We start from the raw sequence: 26093 nt of genomic DNA on the forward strand, positions 1-26093 counted from the left end.
GGAGCAGCGCCCAGGCCGGCCCGCGGCCAGCGCGCAGGGCGCCGGCAGCACCCGGCCCGCCGCGCCGCGCCCTCCCCGCCCCCAACTCGCTCCCCAACGGAAAGTTCGGCTCCGGCTGCGTGTGGCACAGAGACCGGGAACGAGAAGGGGTCGGGGGGCGTGCTGAGGGGGCCGGGCGGCGGCGAGACGGGGGCAACTTCTCCGGGAACGCGCCTCCTGCCGACCCCGCGAGCCGCAGCCCCCGAGTGGGCTCGAGGTGGTTTTTCCCTTGCCTTCGCCTCCCCCTGCGGATTCAAGACGCGGACCTTGGTCCTGGTGCTCCCCGCTGCCGGGTGGCAGGAGCCAGCGCCGCCGCCGCCGCCGCCGCCGCCTCGGCCGCCGCTCCCTCCGCCCGCCGGCCGCCCCCGGCCGCAGCCCCTGCCTCCTGCCAGCACCATGGAGTTCTCCGAGAGGAAGAGGAGCAGGAAATCCCAGAGCTTCAAACTGGTGAGCCGAGGTAAGCGGCGGGCCGCGCCGGGCCGGGCGGGGGGCGTGCGGGCGGCGGAGGGAGGACTTGGCGCCGCGTAAACATCCCCGCGCCCGGCCCGCCGCCCCGCGCCCCGCGCCCCGCGCCCCGCGCCGCGGCCGCGCGTCCACGCCGGGGGTCCGGGCCTCCGGGACCCCCGAATCTCCTCCCTCGGGGGCCGCGGCCGCAGACGCCGCGCGGCGGGGAAAGTTGTGCGGGGGGAGGCAGGATGTTATTCAGCGTAAACAAGTCGGAGGGCACATCAGGAAATTAGCAAACAATGACACTTGGGGAGCCGAGAGCCTCTTTGGTCTTCCACTCCGGTGGCTGGGCTGGGGGTTGGGGGAGACCTGCCTCTCCGGCAGGCCGTGCACACACGGATCCCGACCAATGGTTGTGGGTTTGCTTTTCTTCCCCCCAAACAGTAGCAGAAAAGGTGGTGGTTCTTTTAAGAACCAGAAAGAAGCTCATTAGGTGTACGAGGCCAAATGAGAATTGATGACCTCCGGCATCTTTTCTAGAGACGTTATTTGGGTTGGAAAGGTGTTTTGGAATAGATCCCTTATCGGTCAGAAAAGTATCCCTATTTAAAAAAAAAAAAAAAAAAAATTCCAGCCCGTTCCTGACGATTTAACAGGTGTACACCGCGGTTTTCTGGCTTGGGTCTATTTTATCAGGGGAGGGGAAAGTTGAATCGCCTTGCCTGTGTTCAGTTACTTGTCAGAGGCTTTATTTTCCTTACTGGACTTTGTCAGAGACGATGAGAACTTAAGAGCAGACATTAAAATATGTCTCTTAAAATGCATTGTGTCACCTTAAATGAGAGGCAGGTGACTTTTTTCGTCCTAATGTCACAAATCCTGATACTGAGTTTAGAATCACGCTGTTTAAATATCTTCTTTGAGTCAACTAGAGGTCAAAACCAAACCACAGAACCTGTCCCTTTTCTTCTGTTTTATCTAGCGTTGGCATCAGAGAGCAAGGCGATTGTTTCAAAACCTGGGGAAGTCACATGTGAGGTGATGAAAATTAGAGGGGGATTCCAAGTAATAGAGCTTTTCAAACTAAGCTGAGCTAACTATGATGTAGATTCAATAAAGCCTGCTTTTGGCTAGCCTGAAAATGGTTTGACTATAGACATTTTGAAGATCTGCACATATCTGTTTCCCCTGATTTAGTTTGGATACTGTTTAATGAAAGAGGCCTGAAATAGTTTTACGTATTCAAAATATATGGCTCTTCCCTCTTTCTCTGTGTGGATTACTCGGTCATTTGTACTTTAAAAATCTTCCATACGTGACTGGCCTGTTGGTCTATTGATTCATTCAGGAATGTAGACTGCTTTCTTATTTATGACCTCAGGGAACTTAACTACTTTATCTGAAAAGTGAGAGTAGTTTTGTAGACCTTGTCCTGTCAGGTCTCCTGCCACAAAAAAGAGAATGGCTGTTAAGAAGGAACCTCTATTTTCTTACCTAGACGATCCTACTTTTTAGAAATAGACCATTGGCAAGCCCAGCAGCCTCCGTAGAGAATAAGGAAGCTCATAAAGTATTGTATTTTAAAGTTTGACTGACATAGCAAGTTTTTCATTTTCCTTTTCTTTAAATTATGGGTCTGATTCTTCTCTCTGCTCTGCAGGTGCATTTTTCGCAAATAAACTTGCATATTAAAGTGCAGTAGCTGAATGCAAAAGATTGTGTGAAAGACAAGAATCTTGCTTTCTTATCTAGACTATACTATATTTGAAATAACAAATCAGTATTTTTCGTGTGTGCTTTCCCGTAAACTGCTTAAAGGCTGGGATTTTGCTGGGTAAACTGAGAAAACTGAGTGTTGGATTGCCCTAAAGCATGCTATTGATATACTGTACTCATGGAAATGAGTTGTGGAGATAATTTTGGAATCACCCCCTGGCCTATGATTGGGCAGGGTTTTTCTCTCCCTTATAAACATACTTGTCATTTGAAAGCAAAAAGGCCTAGTAATTGGCATCTCTGGGCCAAATTTACTGTGAAAACCATGTGATCAGCAAAGCTGTTTTCTAAAGTCAAAGTAATATTTCAAGTTTGTGTACTTCTTCAGAGTAAGCAAAGTTTTAGGGATTATTAGTGACTACGAATTCGGTGGTTAATCGAGTTATTGGAAATTATATTTATAATTTATTTAAGTATAGATTCTACATCTTATATATAATGAGAGTCTAGTTGTTATTGTTTATTCATAACTTGCAGGTCATTAGAATTTTAATTTTTGGTTGTTTTCTCATCCCAGATTATCACCATGAGGTATATAAGATCTCAGAATTCAGCAACGATGTTAATGGGGAGGCCAAAGAGACCCAACCCATTTATTTAGGTAGGTTCCTGTGTCAATTAATTTCTCAGCAAAACAGTGTGGCCATTTGCAATTAGGGGGAAGGGGGAAAAAAAAAAAAAGATTGTGCCAGAACGGGAAATGTCTGCCATTGCTTAATGTATGACATTCTTTTCAAGACCTTTTATTTTACAGATTGCCAATATATCCCTTATTAACATTGCTAAAAGTTGTAATTTCAGACATAAATGTTTATTAGTGTCTACACACAGTGCTAATTATCACTCACTCCCAGAGCCAGCTGCTGACGGTGCAGGTTTGTCGCTCTGTGCTCACCCCATTTACATTGCATATTCGCTGGCATGCTTCACTAGCAATAGTCTGTGTAATTGGGATATTACATCTTTGACATCTGGATAACAGAAATTCAATTTCCAGGAAGCTGCTATTTGTTTGGTTTTGCTTCTGCCTTGGGTGGGACAGAGGATTAATATGCTGTCTTATTATAATGTCCCTTCACCTCTGTGGCCTGGTTGCTAATCCTGCCATGACAAAATTAAATTAAATCTACAGTCAAAAAGCGTAAGGAAAATCAAAGTGTGATTGTCCACCCAACCACCTCTTGAGAGTACTAGCTATCATTTTCCTGGCCTTGTGTGCATCTCCCCCCAATATCTGTGGGCAGAGAGACTAGCCATGCTTTGCTCTTACCCTCCTCATTCCCAGCTCACCTCAGGGACGGGCTGAGCAAAAGCAGTGTCTGGGAGACCATCCGACAAGGGTAGCTGCATGATGAATAAGGAGGTAGTCAGAAGCATTGCCAGTCTCTCCAAGTGCAGCTTTTGATACAAATGCCGTACATGAGGGATCTTGCATGTACAGTTTGTTATTTGCAGACCATGAACCCAAAATCAAACAACCTGCGATTTTGCCACTAAGAGTGAAGTACCCATAAAGTAGGAGAAGTAGGAGTAGAGAGTAAACGGTGGCATGTGGCTTCCACCTTGCCCATCCTGCACACTTCCCCACCCCCGGTAGTAGGGTGAGAGCTGGGTGCTGCGCGGCAAGGCAGCAGAAAGTAGGAGACAGGGCAGGAGTGATGAAAAGCAAGGGCCAGCTTTGCCAGCTCTCTGGGGAGTATCGAGGGCTGAAGGAAGTAGGATTGCTGCTCAGACCCAGTGTGCGTAGTACTGCAAATCCCAACAACATGAAAACCAGATGGTGGAGTACTCTGTCACCAGGATCTCTCTTTTTGGCTTTGAGGGAGAGAAATGGTGGGTTGCGAAGGACTGAGAAATCAAAACGGATACTTGACAGAGGTGAAACAGGAGGGAAGGCTCAGCATTCCTTACATAAGCGACCAGTGAAGGCACGTAGATCTTTGTATCCGAGCAGACTGTCACTGAGGCCGGCAACTATGCTCAGCACCTGTTTACGGTTAAGAGAACTAAAAACCAAAAAGTGAATCATCAAGTGAAATGCTACAACCCAGAAGGAGAACATTCTTGGATTGTACTCTCTTCAGTTCCTTAAACTGAATCAATTGGAATTCTGTAGTTTCAGTTCCCTAAACTTGATTGGTTGGAATTCTGTATCTAAATACCCCTCGTCTTAGTCATTGGAAATGAGGAATTTGCCTATTAGTAGAAAACTTACATTTATCATAAAAATGGAACATCATGTCCTTGGTTGAGTTATTCTTCAACAAAGCAGGCTTCCCCCCCCCCCCCCCGTTCTGCTGTGTATTTGGAAAACAGTAAGGACGCTATACAGTGAGGTAATTCTGGGTATGACAGAGTAAGGGGATGAAGAACAGGAAGATGCTGGTGCTCAGAATTCAGTAAAATGCAAACTCTTGAAGGGGGCACACATTGCTGCTTTCAGTTTTCCCAGCTTGAGTCCAGGAAGATAAGAGAACATTAGCCAAAGACCAGGGTCAGGATAAGCTTTTCAAGTTGCTGGTTAAGACGGCCTCAGACATCAAGAGACCAAAGATTGAACAGTGCAAACGTGTGCCTGGCTTACTTCTCAGTCTTGCTCATTCTGGGGGAGGTGGGATATGGTTCCCAGAGAACATTTGTGTCTTGTGATTTCCAGGTCAATTTTTTTAAAAACTGGAAGAGCAAATGATTACGCTAACATAATTTCTAGAGCAGTTGGGAATAGTTACTGAAAACATAGCAAATTAAGAATTTGGTTGTTGACGATGTTCTAAAACAGGCATTTTTAGTTTATAGGTACTCTTCCCAAAACATAGATTTAAAGCATGTTTGTTGGGGCACCTGGGTGGCTCAGTCTTTAAGCGTCTGCCTTCAGCTCAGGTCATGATCCCAGGGTCCTGGGATCGAGCCCCGCATCGGGCTTCCTGCTCAGCGGGAAGCCTGCTTCTCCCTCTCCCACTCCCCCTGGTTGGGTTCCCTCTCTCGCTGTGTCTCTCTCTGTCAAATAAATAAAATCTTTAAATATATATATATATATTTAAAGCATGTTTGTTTTATAAATTGCTGGAGTCTATCCATAATGTTACTTGTTAGGGTGTAGAATTCAGTGTGAGGTTTATGACATCCAAGGGAGTTTGTTAGCAAAACGCCAGAAGAACTGTTTCAACTATAATCTGAGTCCTAAAACATGGCCCCTAGGGTGTTGTATAAGAGGGCTTCCCAGCTAGAGGTGCAGAGTGGCCAGTCTAGAACTCAGAGAAGCTCTTTGGAGATCATGGGTGTAGGCACTTTTGGAAAATATTTTAGTGAGATGGTGAGTTTATTACTTGTAACAATAACACAAACATTTGATAAGATCTCTTTTGAGACATTATTATTATTATCTGCACCTATAAGATTAAAGTTCATGTCTTGGGAAAAGAGAGTGAGTGCTCTGGGTTTTGGCAGAGTTCCCACATGAAATCTATTTCTCTGGAATATTTTTAGGCTGTTGACTAATGTAGCACATCCAACATGGTAGGATAGCTCAATAGTGTGAATGGCTTGGCTGAGTGCTTTGGGAGTTATTCACACATTTTTAAGGTGATAATAGGGCCAGAGGAGGTTACTTTGCCCTGTGGATGTTGACATTGTCAGGATGGCTGTGACGGGCTACCATAAAAATTTGAGCCCTGTTTGAAGAAAAACAAAAAATTGTTTTAATCAATTCAACAGATGTTTTCTGAGAAAAGCACCCAGCGCTTTTCTGGAATGGGAGTGGGGTTGGGGCAACCAAAGAAATGGAAAGGACAGAGACCTTGTTCTCAAAGATTAAGTCCAGTTGGGGAGATGGGACAAGTTCAGAACACAGTTAAGAAGCAATATTCAATAATCATAACAGCTCCAGTCATTGGGCACTCTCCGCGTGCACGGTGTTGACTTGAGTACCTCACATGAGTTATCTCATTTACCTCTCAGGGCAAATCTGTAAGTCACTGTCATCCCCATTTTGTACATGAGACTTGGATGTTTGGTAGCCTGCCAGGGCCTCTCAAGTAGCAAGTGCCATAGCTGGGATCCCAGTGCACATTGCCTGTGCTGGAAATACCCCACTGCATGCCTCTCTGTGTGAACGATAATTAACTGACAAATAGGAACCACTAGGGCAATGAGCAAAAGCTGCGTTGGAAGGGAAGGATCAAATGTAGGGTCAAGTGGAGAGCTCTGGAAAGGCTAGACCTCAAACTTGGGTACGATTTGGATAGGCAGAGGGGAGCTGGAGAAGATCCAGGTGGGAAGGGTGCCAGAAGCTACAGCAGAGAGCGAAGGGTCCTTAGAATCAGACGTTAAGTGAGTGTCGCCCGTTTAAAAACTGCTTCCACGCCTGTCATCCTGTGGTTTTTACTGTATTCCTGTAAGGTCACTGGGGCAGATGTCCTTATTCCCATTACCTAGAGGACAGAACTGAGGCTCAGAGTAAAGCAACTTGCTCATAAATAGTGGAACCTGGAGTAGACCCATGGCTCCTGTCCAGAGATCTTTCCCCTCTACCATGTCGGGCCAGACAGTTCAAGGATCATCAGGAGACCTTACCTGGTATAGCAAGGCACTTTTGGAAAATATTTTAGTGAGATGGTGAGTTTATTACTTGTAACAGTAACACAAACATTTGATAAGATCTCTTTTGAGACATTGGGTTTTGTTTTAGATTTACTGTCATTATATATAAATTTGGAACATGTCTGATTTTCAGGTGTTCGGTCTCACTCGTTTATTCACTCGACAAATATTTATTGAGCTCCAATTACATGCCAGGCCCTGGCCCTGTTCTAGTTCCTTTTGATCCTCAGTTCTGTTACACAACTTTCAGAAGACAAAGCACAGCATATCATAGCCATGCCAGTTGAGCGGGGTCGAGATGTCTGAATTTTGAAATCTTCTTCAGTGGCTTTGCTGATGACAGCTGCCCCCACCAGGGTCCCCAGAGTCTCCTCAAAGATGACACACTCAGATAATCCCTACCCACTTTTCCAGGCTAGGGAGTCAGCCTCTCACGGCAATGTAAGTCTCCTTCCCGGAGAAGTGGGCAGGTGCATGTGTTAAATGGGGGTGCTCTTTATCTAGAGTCAGGCGGCCTGGGTCCCGCCTGCTTCCTGTTTCCTCCCAAGAGGGAAGGGGCCCCGATGTGTCACCTCACGTGTGGCTGGAGTTCCATGAGTGAGAAGCACCCTCAAATAACATGAAGGTCCAAGTGGGCCTGAGTGTTTCTTGGGGTTAGAAACATGGCCAGTAATGGTAGGTATCATTTTGGGAGAGCTGGCTGTGTGCCAGGCTCTATGGTAAGAACTTTGCCTGTTATCCCAGGTGACACGTCCCACCTCTGCCTCCCCACCTCTGCAGGCGTCTTGCAGCTTTTAGGGTGTCCTCGTCCCCATGGAAAAACCTCTGGTCTGAACGGTTTCTAAGGTTTCCTACAGCACTAAAAGTAGGCCTGCTCATCCTCTAGGTCCACAAATGGCTTCCAAAACAATTGCAAGCAAAGTCAAGGTTGAGAGAGACTGTTGAACACTGATGGCTTCCTTGAATAGAAGCGCACGTGAAAATATGCTTCTGTAGCTGTAGATGCAGACTTAGACGCTCTTAGATATCACTCACTGCCTAACGTTCAGGAGGTGTTTGCAGTTAGGCCGGTCGCGTACTTGGATTAATCATTTAGCTAATATCTCAACTACACCGTGAGGCGGGTGTTATATCTGTTATGGAGACAGGAAGCTGAGCTCGGAGGTGAAAGTGATTTGCGCCAGGGCTCACGGTAATTAGTAGTTGAGCATGCTTTAAAACCGGGTCCCTCGATGTCCGGTTCTGCGCTCGCTCACCACGTCAGGGCTGCTTGCTGTCCTGCCTTCCTCTGCCCTTCGGGCCACGTAGGCTGAGCGGCGTGTGTGACTCCTCAGCCTCTCCGCGGCAGAGCGGGGCTCCAAAGGTGACGGGGCACCGTCTGGCGGCAGCAGGGAGGGGCGGGCAGAAGCTTCGACGGGGCAGAGCCTAGGACCCACTTGGGAAGAAAGGAAGTAATGTGGCTTGAACATCTGCTGTGCGTGGGGCACTTCCTGTACTGGAGGAATAGTGTTATTTCCATTTTTATTTTTTTTTTTATTTTTTATTTTTTAAAGATTTTATTTATTTGAGACAGAGAGAATGAGAAACAGAGAGCACGAGAGGGAGGAGGGTCAGAGGGAGAAGCAGACTCCCCGCCGAGCAGGGAGCCCGATGCGGGACTCGATCCCGGGACGCCGGGATCATGACCTGAGCCGAAGGCAGTCGCTTAACCAACTGAGCCACCCAGGCGCCCAAATAAATAAAATCTTATTTTTTTTATTTTTTTTTTATTTTCTAAAGATTTTTTATTTATTTATCTGAGAGAGAGAATGAGAGACAGCGAGCACGAGAGGGAAGAGGGTAGAGGGAGAAGCAGACCCGCAGCTAAGCAGGGAGCCCGATGCGGGACTCGATCCCGGGACTCCAGGACCATGACCCGAGCCAAAGGCAGTCGCTTAACCAACTGAGCCACCCAGGCGCCCTATTTCCATTTTTAAATGAAAAAGAGGGGTCTTTGGAAATGTCAGTTTGCCCAGGGTCAGAGAGCGCGCAGAGGAGAGCCTGACGTTTCTGCTCTGCCGTGCAGCCTCTGAGAAAGCCAGGGCCCCGTCCTCCTCCTTTTGCTGTTCGTTGTCTGCTCCTAGTTCACCTTTCTAGTCTTATCTCCTTCCTACTAAAAACATGTGCTTATGTCAGCCTGGTCTCTTAGCAGTCCTTCTGGGAGCACCTTGCCCTGCCCACGTGTGTGCCTCTCACCAGCCTTCTCTCTCCAGGCGCTCCCATGTCTTCGCCCTTTTCCAGACTCCATCTATTACAGTCCTATCTCCTATTGGTTTCTAAAGCCCAATTCAAACATTACCTAGGCCTGGAGGCCTTCTCAGTTTGTCTAGCACAGTAGAGAGAAGTCAGGTTTAAAGTCAGAAAACCTTGGTCTAAATCTCAGGTTAACAGTTCATAAATAATACCTTGCCCAAAACTCTTGAGGGGTTTTCTTTATCTTCTGTGATAGAAAAGTAATGTTGGCCCTGACCTCCCCAGCAGGTTCCCCTACGGTATATAGGAACCCCAAATGACAAAACACTTTTTCAAAGTAGGAAATGCTGTATTCTTATTTTTATTATCCCTTTGTCCCTTCTCCTTCTGGAAATAGAATTTAAATGTTCTTCTGAACATCTTAGCACTAAATAATAACATCATTCTTTTATGGCACTTACCACATACTACCTAATACCTACTTATTTTGTACACGGCTTTATTGCGCTCCAAGTTACCCTGCAGACACCCCCATTTGCCCCCAAATCTGAACAATTACCGCATTGAATTGTGGTTGTTTATTTGCACCATCTCTCCTCGTGTAAATTCGAAGATCACAGAGCAAGTGTGACCTGGATTCTTTTTCGTATCCTTTGAAGCGCACAGCACAGTGTAATGTTCATAATAGGTACCCAGATGATAGGTACTCAAATATCTAAGTGCATGAATATGTTGGACACTGTCGTACAGACCAATGAAGAGTTGCTTTAATTTATTTTTTTAAAGATTTTATTTATTTATTTGAGAGGGAGAGCACGCACAAGCGGGGGGAGAGGGAGAGGGAGAAGCAGGCTCCTGTTGAGGAGGGAGCCCAACTCGGGACTTGATCCCAGGACCCTGAGATCATGACCTGAGCCGCGGGCAGACGCTTAACCGACTGAGCCACCCAGGCGCCCCTGAAGAGTTGCTTTCAAATACACCACTCTGTTGAGATTTTGGAGAAATTTAGTGAGCCAAACTAAAATATGCCACATTTAACTGGAAGAATCTTTTATAATATATTCAACTAGCACAGAAATTTGGGATTTCTGATGTTGATTTGTGAGATACAACTTGAAATCTTTTTTTTTTCCCTTCAAGTCTAGAAAAGACCAAAAAGGAGAGGCCCTCATGTACGAAAGCCAGCGACATGTTGAAAATCAAAACAAAAATGGTCTGTGCTCTCCTGGCTCCGTATTGTGCTGTAACATTGGTGTACCCTCTCAAGGGTGCTTAAGAGAGGACTGACCTGTTTATCAACTGTTTTTTGGCATTGTCTGGTTCTCAGGTTCCAGAGGAAGCGATTTGCCCTATCTAAATTTCAGGAAAACCAAAAGCCAAGCATTCAACAGGCCTTGGTGCAGGTCACACCGTGAGGGAGCGCACACGTATGCCCGCTCACCAACCCCCTTCCGTGTCCCAAGAAAAAGTTGCTTCTTTCTTTTTCTCTTCAAGACTTGGTGTGGTTCAGGAACCACCCTCGGGGTAAAATGTACCATACATTGTGATCGTTTGCTGTTCCTACTCTGATCATGACCAAATTATTAGGAAAAAAAAACAAAAACAAACAACCCTCCAAGAAGGACAGGCTCAAAGGAGATGTATTAACAATTTAGCCTCTCTGGTTCCCATGGGAATATGAATTTTTACTTTTGGAAGAAAATAACATGGCCATCTATAAGATAAAGATTTTGGAACAGTATGTTTTGCATCTCCAAGTTAAAAATAGATCTAGGACATTTACAAAGGAACTCTGTTATTCTCATAAGTCACAGATTACTGGAGAGAACGCTACCTGGAATCGAATGTGCCCGAATGCGCGTCCGCAGTAGTAGGGGGTGTGGACCCCGCAAGGAGCAGATGCCCAAATCTGCAGGGATTTATCCAGGGACTGGGCCACTTGGGTTGCTCCTTGCCTGAATGTCTTCATTGTCTGCGGCTTTCAGGTTAGGACTGAGACCCCTAAGCCTGACAGATAAGACTCTGCATGAACTGCCACCCGTATCCTTGGAGCTTATTGCTGACGCTGTCCTTCCAGCTCCCAGGCGTCAGCCATACCAGACCGCTTTCATTCCTGCAACAGGAATCCGTCCTCGCCTTTGAAGCCAGGCACTTTCTCACCCTGGTGGCTGCACGGAAGCCACAAAAATTCCTCTGCTTGGAATTTCACACTTGCATCATCCTCCCTCTTCTTTGCTTGGCTTTCTCTTTTCCCTAAAGACTCCAAGTTGATGTAACTTCCTCCAGGCAGTCTTCTCTGATTCCCCTCACCTCTCCCTCCGCAGCCTCCACAGTGTGGTGCCATCAAAGCAAAGGCATTGCTGGTTTACTTCTCTCTCTCTCTCCCGACTGGGGTGTAAACTCCCCAAGAATCATCTCTGTGTCCCCACTGCCCAGCACCACGCTGGTCACATAATAATCATCAGTACACGCTCAGGGAATGAGTGAGATGTCCACTTTTAAATTCAAAGTCAAGTGGTGGAATCAGCCACTTGGAAACTTTATTATTCAATCTCACCTCTAAGTTCTGCCCTGGCTTCAAGGGGTGAAAATTTACACTTCCTTCTTAGTAGCTAACTGGACCTCACATATCAGGAGTAAAATTTGTCAACACTGACTGACCATAGAAGCTTTATTTTTCATTTCCTATTTTTGTTCCTTTTTGATTAGGTTAATGGCAGGACCCCCTATTAAAGTTGAACCCTGAAAGAGGACGAACCTCTGTGCCTGTGAGTGTATACCAGCCCCAGCCCCCAGCCCCCCACCGACAGACCATGCTGTGTGGGCATCTCCGGGACCTGCAGTCCTGTGGGCCTGGCGTCTGCCTTGGCTAGGCTCTGCCTGGTATGACCTCTACCGCCCTGTCTCTCTGAGCCTTCATTTGTCCAGTCTCAGCTTGAATTCCTGCAGGGCAAGACTCCATTGACCGTGTTCCTAGTACACGATACTTGACGAAGTCGATTCTCGGTAACTATTTTTGAACAAACAAATGAGTACCATGTTTAAAACATGTTAAAAATGCAACTTGCTGCCAATTATCAGCTGATCTGAGTGGGACCGTCTATTGCAGCGAGACGGTTTTCTTGTGCAGGACTGTCCCGCATGTTACAAGAGGACTGAATGTTGGCCGCATCAATGTATATAAATGTCAGGAGCACCCACCCCCTACACATGTCAGCTGGCACGTGGTCCTCTGCAGGCCAAGGCTGTGGGGTCAGTTAGCTTTGAGCAGAGAAACGCTATTGCCTTGCTCTAGACTAGACACCCCTTCACCCGGCTCTCTCCCAGATGCCCGTGTGAAGGCGGTAGAAACGAGGGGCCAAGGTGGACCCACTCAGCCGCATCACCATACCCAGGGCAAGATCAAAGGGCACATTCCATTCATGGGCAGGTTACTGAGCCTCCTTTCTATACAAAGGACAGCTTATTACATGCATATTTGATCATATATTTTAAAATCATTAAGAAGTTTAGACAGATTTCCTTTCAGTATTCCAGACAATCAGTATCCTTGTAAATAAGAATCCATACAATTGTTTTCTTAGTATTGGATTTTTTTTCCAAACATATCCAGATATACTGTATCATTTGAATTGCAAGGGTTTTACAATGTTTTTTTACTCAAATCAAATTTTATATCTGAAAGGTTAGTGGAGAAAACTAATTATGCTATCTGGTAACCAAATGGGTGATGAGACATTTGTCTCTGTAATTAACAGCAAGGAACTTTTATAGTTTCATAAAATCGAATGCTACATAGAAGTATTCTGTGAGCATTTGTTTGGATGAGGTGTCCAAAACGGAGATGTTTATGGATGATAGAAAGTTGAACTGAAATGTAACACAGGTGTCTCTGTATCTCGCGGCATTTCTCATTGTTGAAATGGAAGCCAGAAGATTAATAACTTTACTTTGTCATGATAAAATAAGTAATGTGTTCTTGGAACAGTGGTACAGTACATAAGTTTCTCAGTAATTCCAAGAATTTATTCTGTTCCAGGAATAATATCCTTAACAATTTATTTTTACAGAAAAAGTTGATGCAACATAATAGCCTTATGAAATTGCTTGTATGGCTAACGGAATTATATCTCAAATGTGACTTTACACCTCCATATAAAATGTAAAGAACCCCACAAAAATGCAAGGTTAAGGTACAAGCCAAAAGTAAAAAGTCAGGAGATGCAAAAGTTAAGGTTCTTCTGTTAACATTAACTCACGCTCATTGCACATATATAATTTTTTCAATTACTAGCAAGACTTTAATGGGTACTGTAATAAGCATTGTGTGAAATACAGTTGAAAAGGAGTTGCTGCAGGAATGTTAGCCTTAGCTTTCTCCATACATTCGTTGTTCTCTGTTTGGCTCTACTCTGGAAGACAGAGCCTGCTGCCTTGAGCAACACGGACATGCGCGGCCCAGATCCGACTTGCCTTCCTCTGGTCTGCTTTGGTCATTCTGGGCACGCAACTTAGTCTTATCCTTCATTAAGTGGGGCACATGAGTCCCTGTCTGTCACCTCTGATGAACTAGGAACACGATGAGGATGAGCTGTGTTCCTTTGGGAAAGCTTTCATAGGAAGACACGATTGAATTTAGGCACCAAGGGGCCTCTGCTTCCAACCCTACACACTCCGTGGAAATGAGAATCTAAGACAACACAGATGTTGATCTACATCTTGACCCGTCAGTGGTGTTTTCCTCAACTGCAGCTTCTCGGCATATCTGATCCCAGAATTGACTTATTCTTGTGTTCATTTTGTGGGTGTTTGGTGAGTAGCTAAGAGATTTTGAAGCTCACGAGGTTGCGATAGGGGGATGCAGGATTATATGGGAACACAGAATGGGGAGGGCCTGGCCGGGCCTGGGGGATTAGGGGATATGGGCCTTGAGATGATGACATTTCAGCTGAGACCTGAAGGATAAGTGTGGGGTGGGGCTGGAGCTGAGGCTGTGTGAAGGCCAGGAAGTGAGAGTGCTTCCAGACCACTGAGAGACCTTCCTTCCAAACGAAAGCAGAGAGCCCTCCGGCTATCCCTTACAGCCACTAATTGGATTGGTATTTAACTGTCCTGAAGTGAGGCCTGGGCGCCAGTATTTTTACAAAGTTGTCTAGGTGATCCTAATGTGTAGCCAGACCTGAGAGCCACCAGTTTAGAATAAGGGAGGTGGGGGTCGGGGAGGGAACGTGGCAAGAGCTGACTGGAGAAATAGGCCAGGAGATGCAGAGCCAGGCTCCTTCCGGAGGTGGCTGGCATCCAGTGAGGTGTGTCATGTAATGAGGTTTGCATGTTTGAGAGGTCACACTGCCTTCGGGGTGGAAGAGGGATTGGAGGGAGGGGCGCGACACTGGAGGCTTTTGGCAGGAGCCCCATCAAGAGACCATGGGAACCGGCGGATGGAGAGAAGTGGAAGGATTCAGAAGTCACAATCAGCAGGACTCTGTGATTAATTGGCTGTGGGAGGGCAGGGAGAGAGAGAAGTTCCAGGTTTCTGACTTGGATGGCTGGGTTGGTGCTCGCGGAGAGTCAGCATTAAATACAGTTTGGGATATGGACTTAAGGTTGCTGTTGCAAGTGGGGCTGTCCAGTGGGCAATTGGGTGTGTGGGTCTGGAGCCCCGAAGTAGGATCAGGGCTGGAATCCTCACATACAGATGGTCACTGGAGCCAGAGAGAGGATCGAGGGTCCAGAAGGGGTCTGGGGAGGAGAAGCCTGCCCAGGCAACATCCTGAAAACCTTCGACATTTAAGGCAGGGCTTTTCAGACCAATGGTTGTGACCTGTAAGTGGGTCATGAAATCAGTTTAGCAGATTGTCACCCACATGAGCTAACAACAACAGTAATAATAATAACAAAGATAGAGTAGAATAGAAAATGTCAGAGTGCATTGCTCGCAGGAAGGATAAATTCATGTATCTTTTTTTAGTTATGTAGGTAGTGTGTGTGTGTGTTTGTGTGTGTGTGTGTATGGAAGTGTGTGAAATCATCATGAAAAATATATTTCTTGCTATGAACTATGGTCAAAAAAGTTTGGAACCCACTGACTTAAGCCATGATTGCCTTACCCCTGGAGATTTGTCATTAGTCTCACTCGAGAAAGACTACACTCTCCAGGTGCTTTTGGACCCAGACTTAGCGGAGTTCCCTGAAATCCTTAGAAGAAAAAGGTGCTGTGCATATGATCCATTTCTCATCATCAGTAACACTATTTACTTTGAAGATGAGACTATACAACAGCATGTATATTTAACTTGGAATATTTTAAAATTTTAAATGGCTGAAGAAACACAGTATGGCCAGTACTGAATCACGTTCATATTTAACTGATCCATGATGTGGATGTGTAAATTGACGGCTCAGTGAGGGGAGACTTGCACATCTGTATTAGCATTCTTTTAGAAGTTTTCTGTACAGGAAGGCAGAGGATCAGCATTTCAAATTCTATCGAAAAGGACTATCTCTTTCCAGACAGTAAATTATGAACATTTTATCCCTTATTGAATGAAGGCAAGATTTTGGTTATGCTACTATAGGAATGTGGAAGCAGCTCTTAATCTGCAGTCTTGTTATATTTAACCTATGTGTATTGCCACATTCAAAGACTTTTGCTGTGTTTCACAGAATCATGAACATAAATAAATTCTGATTGCATGTCTTCTACGTGTTAATATTTGGCTTCTGCAGAACTCACAGGATTCACATGAACCGTGCTGCCAATTTAAAAAGAAATATCTGAACCTTATTTTCCTTCGTTAGAAAGGAGAATAGTTGAAATCCATTGTTTCTACCATATGTTTGTTAACCTAACTGGGTGGTTAAGGTGCTAACTAGTTCAAACCATTGTTTCTACCATGTTTGTTAACCTAGCTGGGTGGTTAAGGTGCTAACTAGTTCAAACAGCACCCAGTGTGCATCTGACAGCTTCCTGGATACCATGCAGCTGGATTATTTTGTGAATGGCCTCCTTCCTGCCAGTCATCCAGTTCCTTGAGCACTTTAGTAGGGGGGTAGCTCATGGACCTTGGCGCCTGATCTACCCAGTTTAAAACTCTAATCTCAAAGTCTCTGTTATTTCCTGGGTAAAATGTATTCATCAACATTCGAACCTCTTAGCTTGTCATCAGGATTGAAAGTTGGCAGAGTTTGCTGGAGGGCCTGGTACATAGTGCGTGCTCCATGAATGGTGGCTGTAACACTTCCCCCCCACATACTGCCAAATTACTTTAAAAAAATACATGGGGGGCGCCTGGGTGGCTCAGTTGGTTAAGCGATTGCCTTCGGCTCAGGTCATGATCCCAGGGTCCTGGGATCAAGTCCCACATCGGGCTCCCTGCTCAGCGGGGAGCCTGCTTCTCCCTCTCCCATTCCCCCTGCTGGTGTTTCCTCTCTCGCTGTGTCTCTCTCTGTCAAATAAATAAATAAAATCTTAAAAAAAAAAAAAATTTAAATAAAAAAAAATTTAAAATACATGGGTTGGGGCGCCTGGCTGGCTCAATTGGAAGAGCATGTGACTCTTGATCTCAGGGTCGTGAGTTCGAGCCCCACCTTGGGTGTAGAGATTACTTATGTACATACACACATACATAAACAAACTTGAAAAAAAATAAAGAATACATGGCTTATATGAGCTTCAAGGAAAAGTAATCTTAGCCCTGTACACCATGAGTTGCAAAATAGACCGCACCCCAGCACCCGCTTTCCTTGACTTGCTTCCATGCTCTCTCTAGCCACCTGTTGCTCATTCCTGTCCGACTTCGTCTTTCCTGGGTGACATTGTAAGCTTTCACGTCCAAAGCTGCCACTCTACCCAGCATATCATAGGGACAAGATTGTATATAATTCCCCCAGGTCATTTTTTTCTTACAAAGAAATAATACGTATTAATTTCAAAACCATTTTTAAAGTTAAAATTGAGAAAGGTGAAAAAAAGGTGTCAAGTAAAAAGGAAAACATCCCGTCCCCATCACACTCTCCAGTAACAACCACTGTTAACAGCAGAGTTGTTTTTGCGTGCGTTACAATGCAAGGAAGATGGGATCATGCTATATAATGTTTTGTAACTTTGGTGCTTAACCGAGTCTCCATTTATTCCACAAGAATTGAGTGGCTAGTTTGAGACAGGCAGTCAGCCCTGGATATAAAGTAGTGAGCGAAGTCACCGTGATATCAACTGTCACGAGTTTACAGTTTATCTTGTGCATACCTCCAAATGCCTATAAAAAGGGCTATTTCGTTCTTTACAGGATATGTAAACATACACCATAATTTCATTACACCGACATGCCATGATTCACTTATGTCATGCTCCATTGATAAATGTTTGGATGGTTCCCAGAGTTTCACGAGTACAATGATGCCCTTGTACCTTTGTATATATGTCATGGGTACTCACTGTGATATTTCTATAGGATCAGTTCCTGGAAGTGGAATTGCTGAATTTCCCCCCAGAAAGGTTGCCTACCAACAGCATATGAGAGTGACTATAACCCTACACCTTCACCAAAAATGGGTTTTATGAATCTACAGTCTTCGCCAAATTAATAGACAAAGAATTTCACATTATTTAATTTTCATTACATTAATAATTATGGAGATTAAGGGATTTAAACTCTTTCTCTTGTGAATTACTTGTTTATGTCCTTTGCCCAGTTTTCTGTTTTTGGTGTTTGTCTTCCTCACTATTTGCAAGACCTTTCTCTTGTATTTGGGATTTTAACTCTTCGGCTCAATTATTCTTGAACATTGCTTAAAGTGTTGGCTTCTGACCTTCTCACTTAATGATGGCTGGAATTACACATCCAAGGAGCATTCAGTTGGGCAGCCATGTTATGTTTATTATAAAATAAAAGTTCATTTTCCATCATATAAGAACATTTGAGGGAGAGATAAGCAGGCCCTCTCTTGGAATTGGTTGGGGAATTCCAGCTACTTCTTATATTTCCTGGTCTCGTGGAAAACCTTTGTTGACTTCCTATCATTTGCAGGATGAAGTAAAAGCATCAAGGTCCTTCTGTTCATTTTACCCACTCAGTGCCTCAACTCCAGCTAAGTTAGCTTATTTACCATTACCCATTTTGTTTTTCTCTGCGTTCAGTCTTTGCTCGATACCGTTCCCTCCTTTCTCTTCCCAGAAGGGCCCGTGGAAATGCTAGCCATCTTTGTTCACCAACTCACATCTCACCATCTTCATGACACGGGCCATAGTCCTCCCAGTTTAAAATGGTCTCTTCCTCTCAATTCCTGAACACTTGTAATTCATGCAATGTCCAAGGCATGTCCCATGTAATCTCTTGGTTTTGTCTGTTCGGCCATGGACACTAGATGTGTACTCCTAGAAAGCCACTGGGGGCATTCAAAAGCCGGACTTAAAAAGCTGAGCCGTTCGCCTTCTGTAACCGTCCAGCCCTCCTCCCTCTGGCCAGTGCATTTTAAACTACAGACTTGTAACTAGTGCCCAGCGTTGTTCCACAGGTTCCAGGAACCTGTACATCTTGGTGGGTAGAAAGCAAAGTATAGTATTGGCATTCATTTTTTAAGGTAAAATATGAAGACATCAAATAAAATTATTCCTTTTTTTTTTTTAAAGATTGTATTTATTTATTTGACAGAGAGAGACAGCGAGAGCAGAAACACAAGTAGGGGGAGTGGGAGAGGGAGAAGCAGGCTCCCTGCAGAGCAGGGAGCCCGATGCGGGGCTCGATCCCAGGACCCTGGGATCATGACCTGAGCCAAAGGCAGACGCTTAACAACTGAGCCACCCAGGCGCCCCAAATAAAATTATTCCTTACTCCCCTTTTAGGACTTTGCCCCCGAACTTCATATAGGTGTTTATTCTCCTTTGTAGGTATTCTTTGAGGGACACGTTTGAGAAGCAACATGACAGCCCATTTTTTATAGCTGTCCAATTGGTTTTATTTATTTTTTTGAAGTATAGTTGACATACAACATTATGGTAGATTCAGGTGTACAGCATCGCGAACAGACAATTCTATACATTACACGGTGCTCACCGTGGTAACTGTAGTCACCATCTGTCACCGTACAACGTGATTATAATATGATTGACTAGATTCCCTATGTTACACTTTTCATCCCCTTGACTTATTTTACAATTAGACATTTGTACCTCTTAATCCCCTTTATCTATTTTGCTCATCCTCCTACTCCTCTCCTCTTGGGCAACCCCCAGTTCTCCGTGTTTAAGAGTATGTTTCAGTTTTGAGTGTCTTGTTTTTTAGATTCCACAGATAGGTGAAAACCTATGGTATCTATCTTTCTTTGTCTGATTTATTTCACTTAACATGATACCCTCTGGGTCCATCCATGTTGTTGTGAATGGCAAGATCTCATTCTTTTTTGCTTTGAAGGCCTGTTTTCCATCTAGGATCCATGGCATTCTTTCTCGGTACCCGTCCTGGCTTCACATGCTCAGTCTTAGGTAAAAAGAGCTCCAGCCTCCCATCCTGGCTTCAGGTGGCTTATCCTGGGTAAGCCTGCCATTCGTTAGAAGAGGGGCATCGTGTTTTTAAAATCTTTCGTACATTCACGTGTCTCCCTTGCTGGACTGCACCCTCATGACGGGGAGCCCCTGGAGCTTCTATCTTTTTTCTTTTCCTTTTTTTAGTCACACGGTATCTCCTATTTAGTAGTAGTACAGTAAATATTTATTGAATGGATGAATGAACCTGATATTCTCTAAAAAGATTTGAGAGGAACTTAGTTGCCCTTTAAATGAAAATGCCATGTATATACTGAGCTGCTTCATTATTTGCACTTCTAACTTTCAGTTTAACAGGGTCCTCGCACACGTGCCAACACACACGCAGTTGGCTACTCCTTACCATAGTGCTTGATTTGAACAATTAAATGATTCTGTAGATGCTCTTTGCCTCCTTCCATCTCAGTGGCATATAGACTCTGTTGTGTGCCAGACTCTGTTGTGTGGTGCCCACAGAGTTCCTGAATGCACTCCAGGGACTGGTCAGGAATGTGGGTTCTGGCATGCTCTCTAAAGCAGGCTTTACTCTGCTTTATTTATTGGGGTTCCACTGAAGTTTGCATCAGAGAGAAGGGCTCACTTGGAAACCATTGCTCTACAAACTAATGCTTTCCAGACCATTTTTGCTGAGGTAGAATCCCAGTCTTGCCTGTCCCTTGTCAACATGGCTCTCAGCCCTGAGGGTGGCCAGGTGGGGACCTTGATAGCATCTGCATGTCAGGTTGGGCTTGGACTGAGGGTGTCCACCTCAGGCCTCCCCACAGCACGGAATCTGCTTCACATTCCTCTGCTCTGAGACCCGTTTGTTGAGATCTGTGCTGAAGAAAGCTGTAGCATTGGGAGGAAGGACCCTGTCCCCTTTTCCTGTTCTCTCTCTCACTGCTGTCATTTGACCAGCTGTGGGTGAGTCTTTTCTATAGCATGGCTCTATGTTGCTTCTACTGGTGTTTGAGAAGAGAGAGTTGGACAATTTAGTATCAGTCCGGGTCATCTTAGTATTTCTTACTGATGCTCTCAACTTTTTTCTCTTTTAATATGTCATTACCTGAAAAATGCAAAGAGTTTTAAAACATTATTTTTTAAGTATATTCAGTGTTGTGCAACCACCACCACTATCAGTTTCCAGAATTTTTTCATCATCCCAAACAGAAAAGCATTCTTGTCCCTCCTTCTGCACATGTTCTCAGATGCGTCTCTGCTGTGTGGTTGGTGTGTATGAGCTGGAAGGGTCAGCTCTTGAAGACCATATGTTGCCCAGCCTCCTGCCTGGAAGCTACAGTTCGATCCATTTCTCCTTTGGTCATAAAGAACAACGTCCTACCCGTAACAACCCATAGTATAGTCGAAGACAAGTCACTTGATAACCATTTATTTCTCAGTGAGACACCCAACTCCTGGAGCCTGTCCTTGTCCCTTTAACCTTTCCTGTTGGCTTTTCATGACCTCCTAAAGACTCCCAACAACCTCTTTAAAATAGTACAAAACTGGACATGATAGTGTAACGAAGGTCAACCAATACCGAATATGGTGGAAATGTCCCTCGGTTCTTTAAGAGTCTGTCAGTCCTCCAGGTGAGGCATGTTTCCACGGGTGGTGGCACCCCTGCGGTGGGCTTGATGTTGGGGGCGGGGGGAGCGAGGGCTTGCAGATGACTCACTTCTGGGCAAGGTGACCGCTGCTTGCCCCAGGGGTCAGGAGCCCAGGAGGAATGGGGTGACCCACTTTGCCAGCTTGGAAACAGATGAGCTCATGGCTCTTTTCCTATTGAGATGGGGGTTTTGCACTGTCTTCATGCTAGATTGATGGGAAACCTGGCATCTCTGTATAAGGTGCCCTTCCGCCCCTGGAATTGTTAGTGAACCCCAGGGGCTTACTCAGTCCAGAGGCCCGTGACTTCTGGTAGTGGTAGCAACTACTAACAGGATGGCTCTGGAGTCGGCTCTATGTCCCAGCCATGAACGCAGCTGCATTCCCACTCAGCCGCCTGCTTATTATCGGAATTTTCTTTGTCAGAACTAGGCTCATTATGACCTCACTCCGCAGCAACCTTTTTTTCTAATTCCCTGACTGGTGTTAGTATCCATCAGTCACCCAAGCTAGGAACCTTGGCGTTCTCTTTCCTGGGTTCCCGTCCTTCACCACCCCCACCGTCCCCATGTCCAGCCCAGCACCAGGTCTATCTGCTGAAGCTTCTTCGGGGTCTCTCTCCAGCTGCACCCCACCCCCCGGCCTGGCACAGACTGTCAGGTCCTTCACTTAGCCTTCAGCAATGACACTGTAACTAGTTTTCTCTCCCCACGCCACGTTCCCCGTAGTTTTGCCAGAATTATTTTTCTGCAGGATTATTTACTATCCTTCTACTGAAAGAGATATGAATCTAAAATTACCCGGAGTAATAACCCAGTATCTCCAGTGTAAAATTATTCTTCCTTCGCCTGGCATGTATGGCCCTTAATGAGATGACCTCGCTCTACATTTCAACTTCATCACCTGTCCTTCCCCTTAGAGAGCTTGAACCCCTGGCACACAGAACTGCCATTGAGGAAGAAGGGGGAAGAGGCGATAGCTCTGGGGCATCAACTCAGACAAGAGTGAGCTTTCTCCTGTGGCCGAAAGTGTGATGTTTTGGGGAGCCACCATCCCCAGCCCCAATGGTAGGTGAACAACTTTCATGCTGGGGCTTCAGGAAAGCAGGACCGTCAGGGAAGGTCTTTAGCTCTAACAGGAAGCAGAATCATCGGCAAATAGTAGGACAGTTTGCTCACTGAAGTCCTGGGGCACACAGTCAACAGAGTTGGGGTCAACAGGCCAGGAAAAACCAGGACCATTTTTCAGAACAACAATCAGTATAAAGCAATCTGGGTAAAAAATGTCAAGAGATTTGGAGAGGGGCTATCTTTTAATTGGTACCAGATGAGACCCAGAAAGTGCTTGATAATGTTTGTTGAGCAATTTATTTCTGCTACTTTTTCACTCCACTCTATTAATATATTGTTTGCTTATAACATTAATATTACATTTAATTCTACTGGATTCATTCTGGTTTCAAAAAGCCATTTCTTTCATCCACTTAGGAAAGTTTTATGGAATACCTACCATACATCTACATTAGAACATTTGTGGGGCAAAGATATGATGACTGTTCTTCACGAATCTTCATAGTAAGACATTTGGAGATAGACATAAGATGTTTACGTATGATCTCTCACTCTATGTTTGTACGTTATCATCTTTTCCTTTTATCATCCCAGACTATGAGTAATCATGGTCTGTGTAGCATATTCTTCTCTCCTGGCCAAGTTAAGAGAGATCGTGTATGATGACTTACTTCTGTGTTGGAAGACTTTGTATGTATTATTATGCATAACCATCATATGTATAATAGTTATTATTATATACCTGTATATTGTTTATGTAAAAAAAAAGTGATCTGGTAGAGTCTGGAAATTTAGCCAAAGTTAGATTTCATTCTGCGGTTTTTTTTAGACCTTGTCCAAACTCTCAAAAGGATTTCAGTTAAGGTTGTTTTACCTTTTAGTAAGATTTCTTTTTGTCTTTCCTAAAAAGATTCAGCCTCTTGGAGTTGAGTGTAAGTAAAGACATAGATAGATTTGGAAAGAAATGAGGAAAGTGCACACATTTCCATATAGAATCATGCTTGTGGAGCTTCCTCTTCCTGGCATTAAACATGGCGAAGACATTGATCCCAACTGGAAAGACAAGTAGAAGTCAACTAACTCTTCCCATCTCAATCTCTTACACACTTCTTACCATTTCTTTTTAAGTCAAAGAACTTGTGTCCCTCAATTAAAAAAAACAAAAGAACAAAAAACAATGGGCTCCCCTGGGAGGACAGATTAAGCCCACTTTTTCTGAGAAGGATACCTGTGACTTTCACTCTGTTAACCTCTTGTAAACCAGCATCCCTCTGCAGCTGCGTCTGTGTGCCCCTGGCTCAGACCTTCAGTGTATGATTCAGGAAGCTGAAGTCTGGGAGTTGGACGATAGCACAGTTGGGAAGGGGGTCCAGTGCGGGCCTGTCCACAGAACCACACCAGCACCTGCTGGCCGAGCCTCCGCCCACCCTCCGCCGCTCACCCTGCTTGCTGCGTTCGGCACCCACTCCATCCCAGTTTATGTCTGTTCATTCGGATGCTTTTGTCATCCCTGCTTTTGGTCTCCAGCTCTCATTTCTGATACTCTGTCCCCTCTGCCCCCACCGGGCAAGGCAGCGTTTCCCCTCCCTCTGCCCAAGACCCCCATCGCCTGCATGTGTAGCGGGGCTCCAGGACTTCTTCCCAGGTGGCATTTTCAGGGCTGCCCCCGGCTTCTCTGGCCAAAGGAAGGACAGTTCAGTTACCCTGACACCATTTGCACACATCCGTCTGGTTGTCATCTAGGGACGCCCGGCCTGTCTCTTCTGAGGAGCTTTCTGAGATCAGCCTTCCTCAGCCTTGCCCTTTGATTTTCCCTCATTGACTCCTACAGCTCTGACTTCTGCAGTTCTCTGTCTTCTGCCCTTTGAGATCCCTCACAGGCAGATAGACTGTGCATGGTCTTCTGAGTGAAGCCCGTCGGGGCTGCCGTGGCCCCGGCTATCCTCCTTCCTCAGGCCCCACCGGGTCCTCATTTGTTGTAGTTTGGTGGGTTTTTGTTTTGACTTTGGAAGAAATGTTTCTAAACATTGCTGGGATGACCCCCAACCAGAGGCTCCCTTTATACTCTCACCTCCTCTTCTGGATTCAGGTCGGATGCTGGTCCTCCACACAAACACAGAAAGCATGTGAAACTCAAGTGGCCTGTTCATTCTGGTAATTTTCAGAACTAAGAGACTCAGGTCGTAACAAAGCACATTTGCTTTTAGCAGGTTCCCGAATCCTGTGACTTTCTTTCTCTCCCCCTGAAGCCAGCCCTTTATCGTAGAGCTCGATCTCCAGAACAGAGGGGGAGCCTTTAGCTGGAGGTGTCAGGGTCCGTGTGGAGAAGTGGGTTGGCACTGGCTGGAGAAGCAGGCTGAAGGCGGCCGAGCGGGCGCCCAGTGGAGGGGACGTGGCAGCCACCAGCCGTGCCCGCTGAGATCAGCGCGCTGCAGCCTCTGATGTGTGCACAGCTTCCCACAGGGAGAACATGGAGGATGAAAACCCCACAGGAAAGAAGCTTCTTGCCCAGACTGGGCTGTTCCCCAGCCGGGAAAGTGTATGTTTGGGTGCTGAAACTGACAGCACATTTGCATGCAGCTTCGGGATCCCTCCCCGAGCGCTTCCAGACACAGCCCATGCCGTAGACCTCCTGAGGAGGTCGTCGATTTTGCTGGCTCTGCGTTATTTAAATCGTGCTTAGTCATTCATTCTCATAAAATCTGGACTATCACTTACTGTATCTGTGTTGTCATTTTCACAGGTGTTTGATGTAAAAATAGTTTCATTACGAATGAAAGTATTTCTCCTCTCAGGCAGATACCAACATATAACAATATTGTAAAGTTGGAAATCTGTGTCATTTGTGTTCACCCGTGTGAGATATTAAAGGCAGAAGTAATATTTTTATTACCTTTTTAAATATTGGAGATACTTATTTCAAAGCAGTATATGAAAGTTTCCTTATCTTCAATAATATATCCATGTATTAATTAGCTAAATATCTAGCTGGGCAACACAAAATACCTAGATTCATTATACAGTTACCAATTCTACAGAGAAATCTGGCTTTGTACGATGCTAAGTGCATTAAAACATCATTATATTAAATGTGCTGTATTTATTTGCAGGAGCTGTGCTTTTCCTGATAGATACGTTCTGTAGGCCTTTTCTTTTTATCATAGTTTAAATTTCAAGCATTTAATGGTGTGACTTTTATTTTAACACCGAGATTAGAGAGAAAAAAATTCTGGCAAAACACTTTCACTTTAACACCCAGGTTAGAGGAAAAAAAATCCACTTCTCTCAATCTTTGGGAAGACACCAGCTGATGCACAGTGTAAAAAGATAGGATGTTCAAAATAGCTCCTAATAGCATCCTCTAATGTTATTATTTATGGAAAATATTTTATATCTGTATAATTTTAGAGTTTTCTTTAAGTAATATTTATTAAGTACTCCCAGTGCAGTACAGAGATACTTTAGTTCAAAAACAAAATCCCCTTAGGGAAAAGGAATCTTAAAGTCATTGTAAAGGTTCTGGAGATCTGTTGCACAACAATGCAAATATCATTAACTGAACTGTGCACTTAAAAATGATTAAGATGGTGAGGTGCCTAGTGGCTCAGTTGGTTAAGCGTCTAACTCTTGGCTTTGGTTCAGGTCATGATCTCAGGGTCGTGAGATCAAGCCCTTCATCAGGCTGCCCACTCAGTGGGGAGTCTGCTTGAAGAGTCTCTCCCTCTGCCCCTCCCCCCACTTGCTCAAGTGTGTGTGTGCATGCGCTCTCTCTCTCAAATAAACCTTTTTTAAAAAACGATTAA

At 45.1% G+C, this 26093-nt stretch overlaps 1 protein-coding gene and 1 long non-coding RNA gene across 11 annotated transcripts in view; one reads left to right on the forward strand and one right to left on the reverse strand.

Annotated features, from left to right (window-relative positions):
• LOC118021571 overlaps positions 1 to 368 on the reverse strand; it is a 41796-nt gene extending 41428 nt beyond the window's left edge. Inside the window, exon 1 of the long non-coding RNA XR_004682225.1 lies at positions 306 to 368. This is a non-coding gene — a long non-coding RNA (uncharacterized LOC118021571). The remainder of the gene's footprint in view (positions 1 to 305) is intronic.
• BEND7 (BEN domain containing 7) overlaps positions 362 to 26093 on the forward strand; it is a 79668-nt gene continuing 53936 nt past the window's right edge. For 4 of the 10 annotated variants that reach the window (XM_035021608.1, XM_035021611.1, XM_035021609.1 and 1 more), the window contains exons 1-2: positions 364 to 496; positions 2780 to 2863. In XM_035021608.1, the coding sequence (XP_034877499.1) occupies positions 436 to 496; positions 2780 to 2863 (145 nt within the window). In that variant the 5' untranslated portion in view covers positions 364 to 435. Of the gene's footprint in view, positions 497 to 2779; positions 2864 to 26093 lie in introns of all 10 variants that reach the window. The other 6 variants (XM_035021606.1, XM_035021607.1, XM_035021614.1 and 3 more) reach the window with 3 other exon arrangements.

Source organism: Mirounga leonina, unplaced genomic scaffold (assembly GCF_011800145.1).
Source record: "Mirounga leonina isolate KUSES-001 unplaced genomic scaffold, KU_Mleo_1.0 Mir_175, whole genome shotgun sequence".
Lineage (NCBI taxonomy): Eukaryota > Metazoa > Chordata > Mammalia > Carnivora > Phocidae > Mirounga > Mirounga leonina.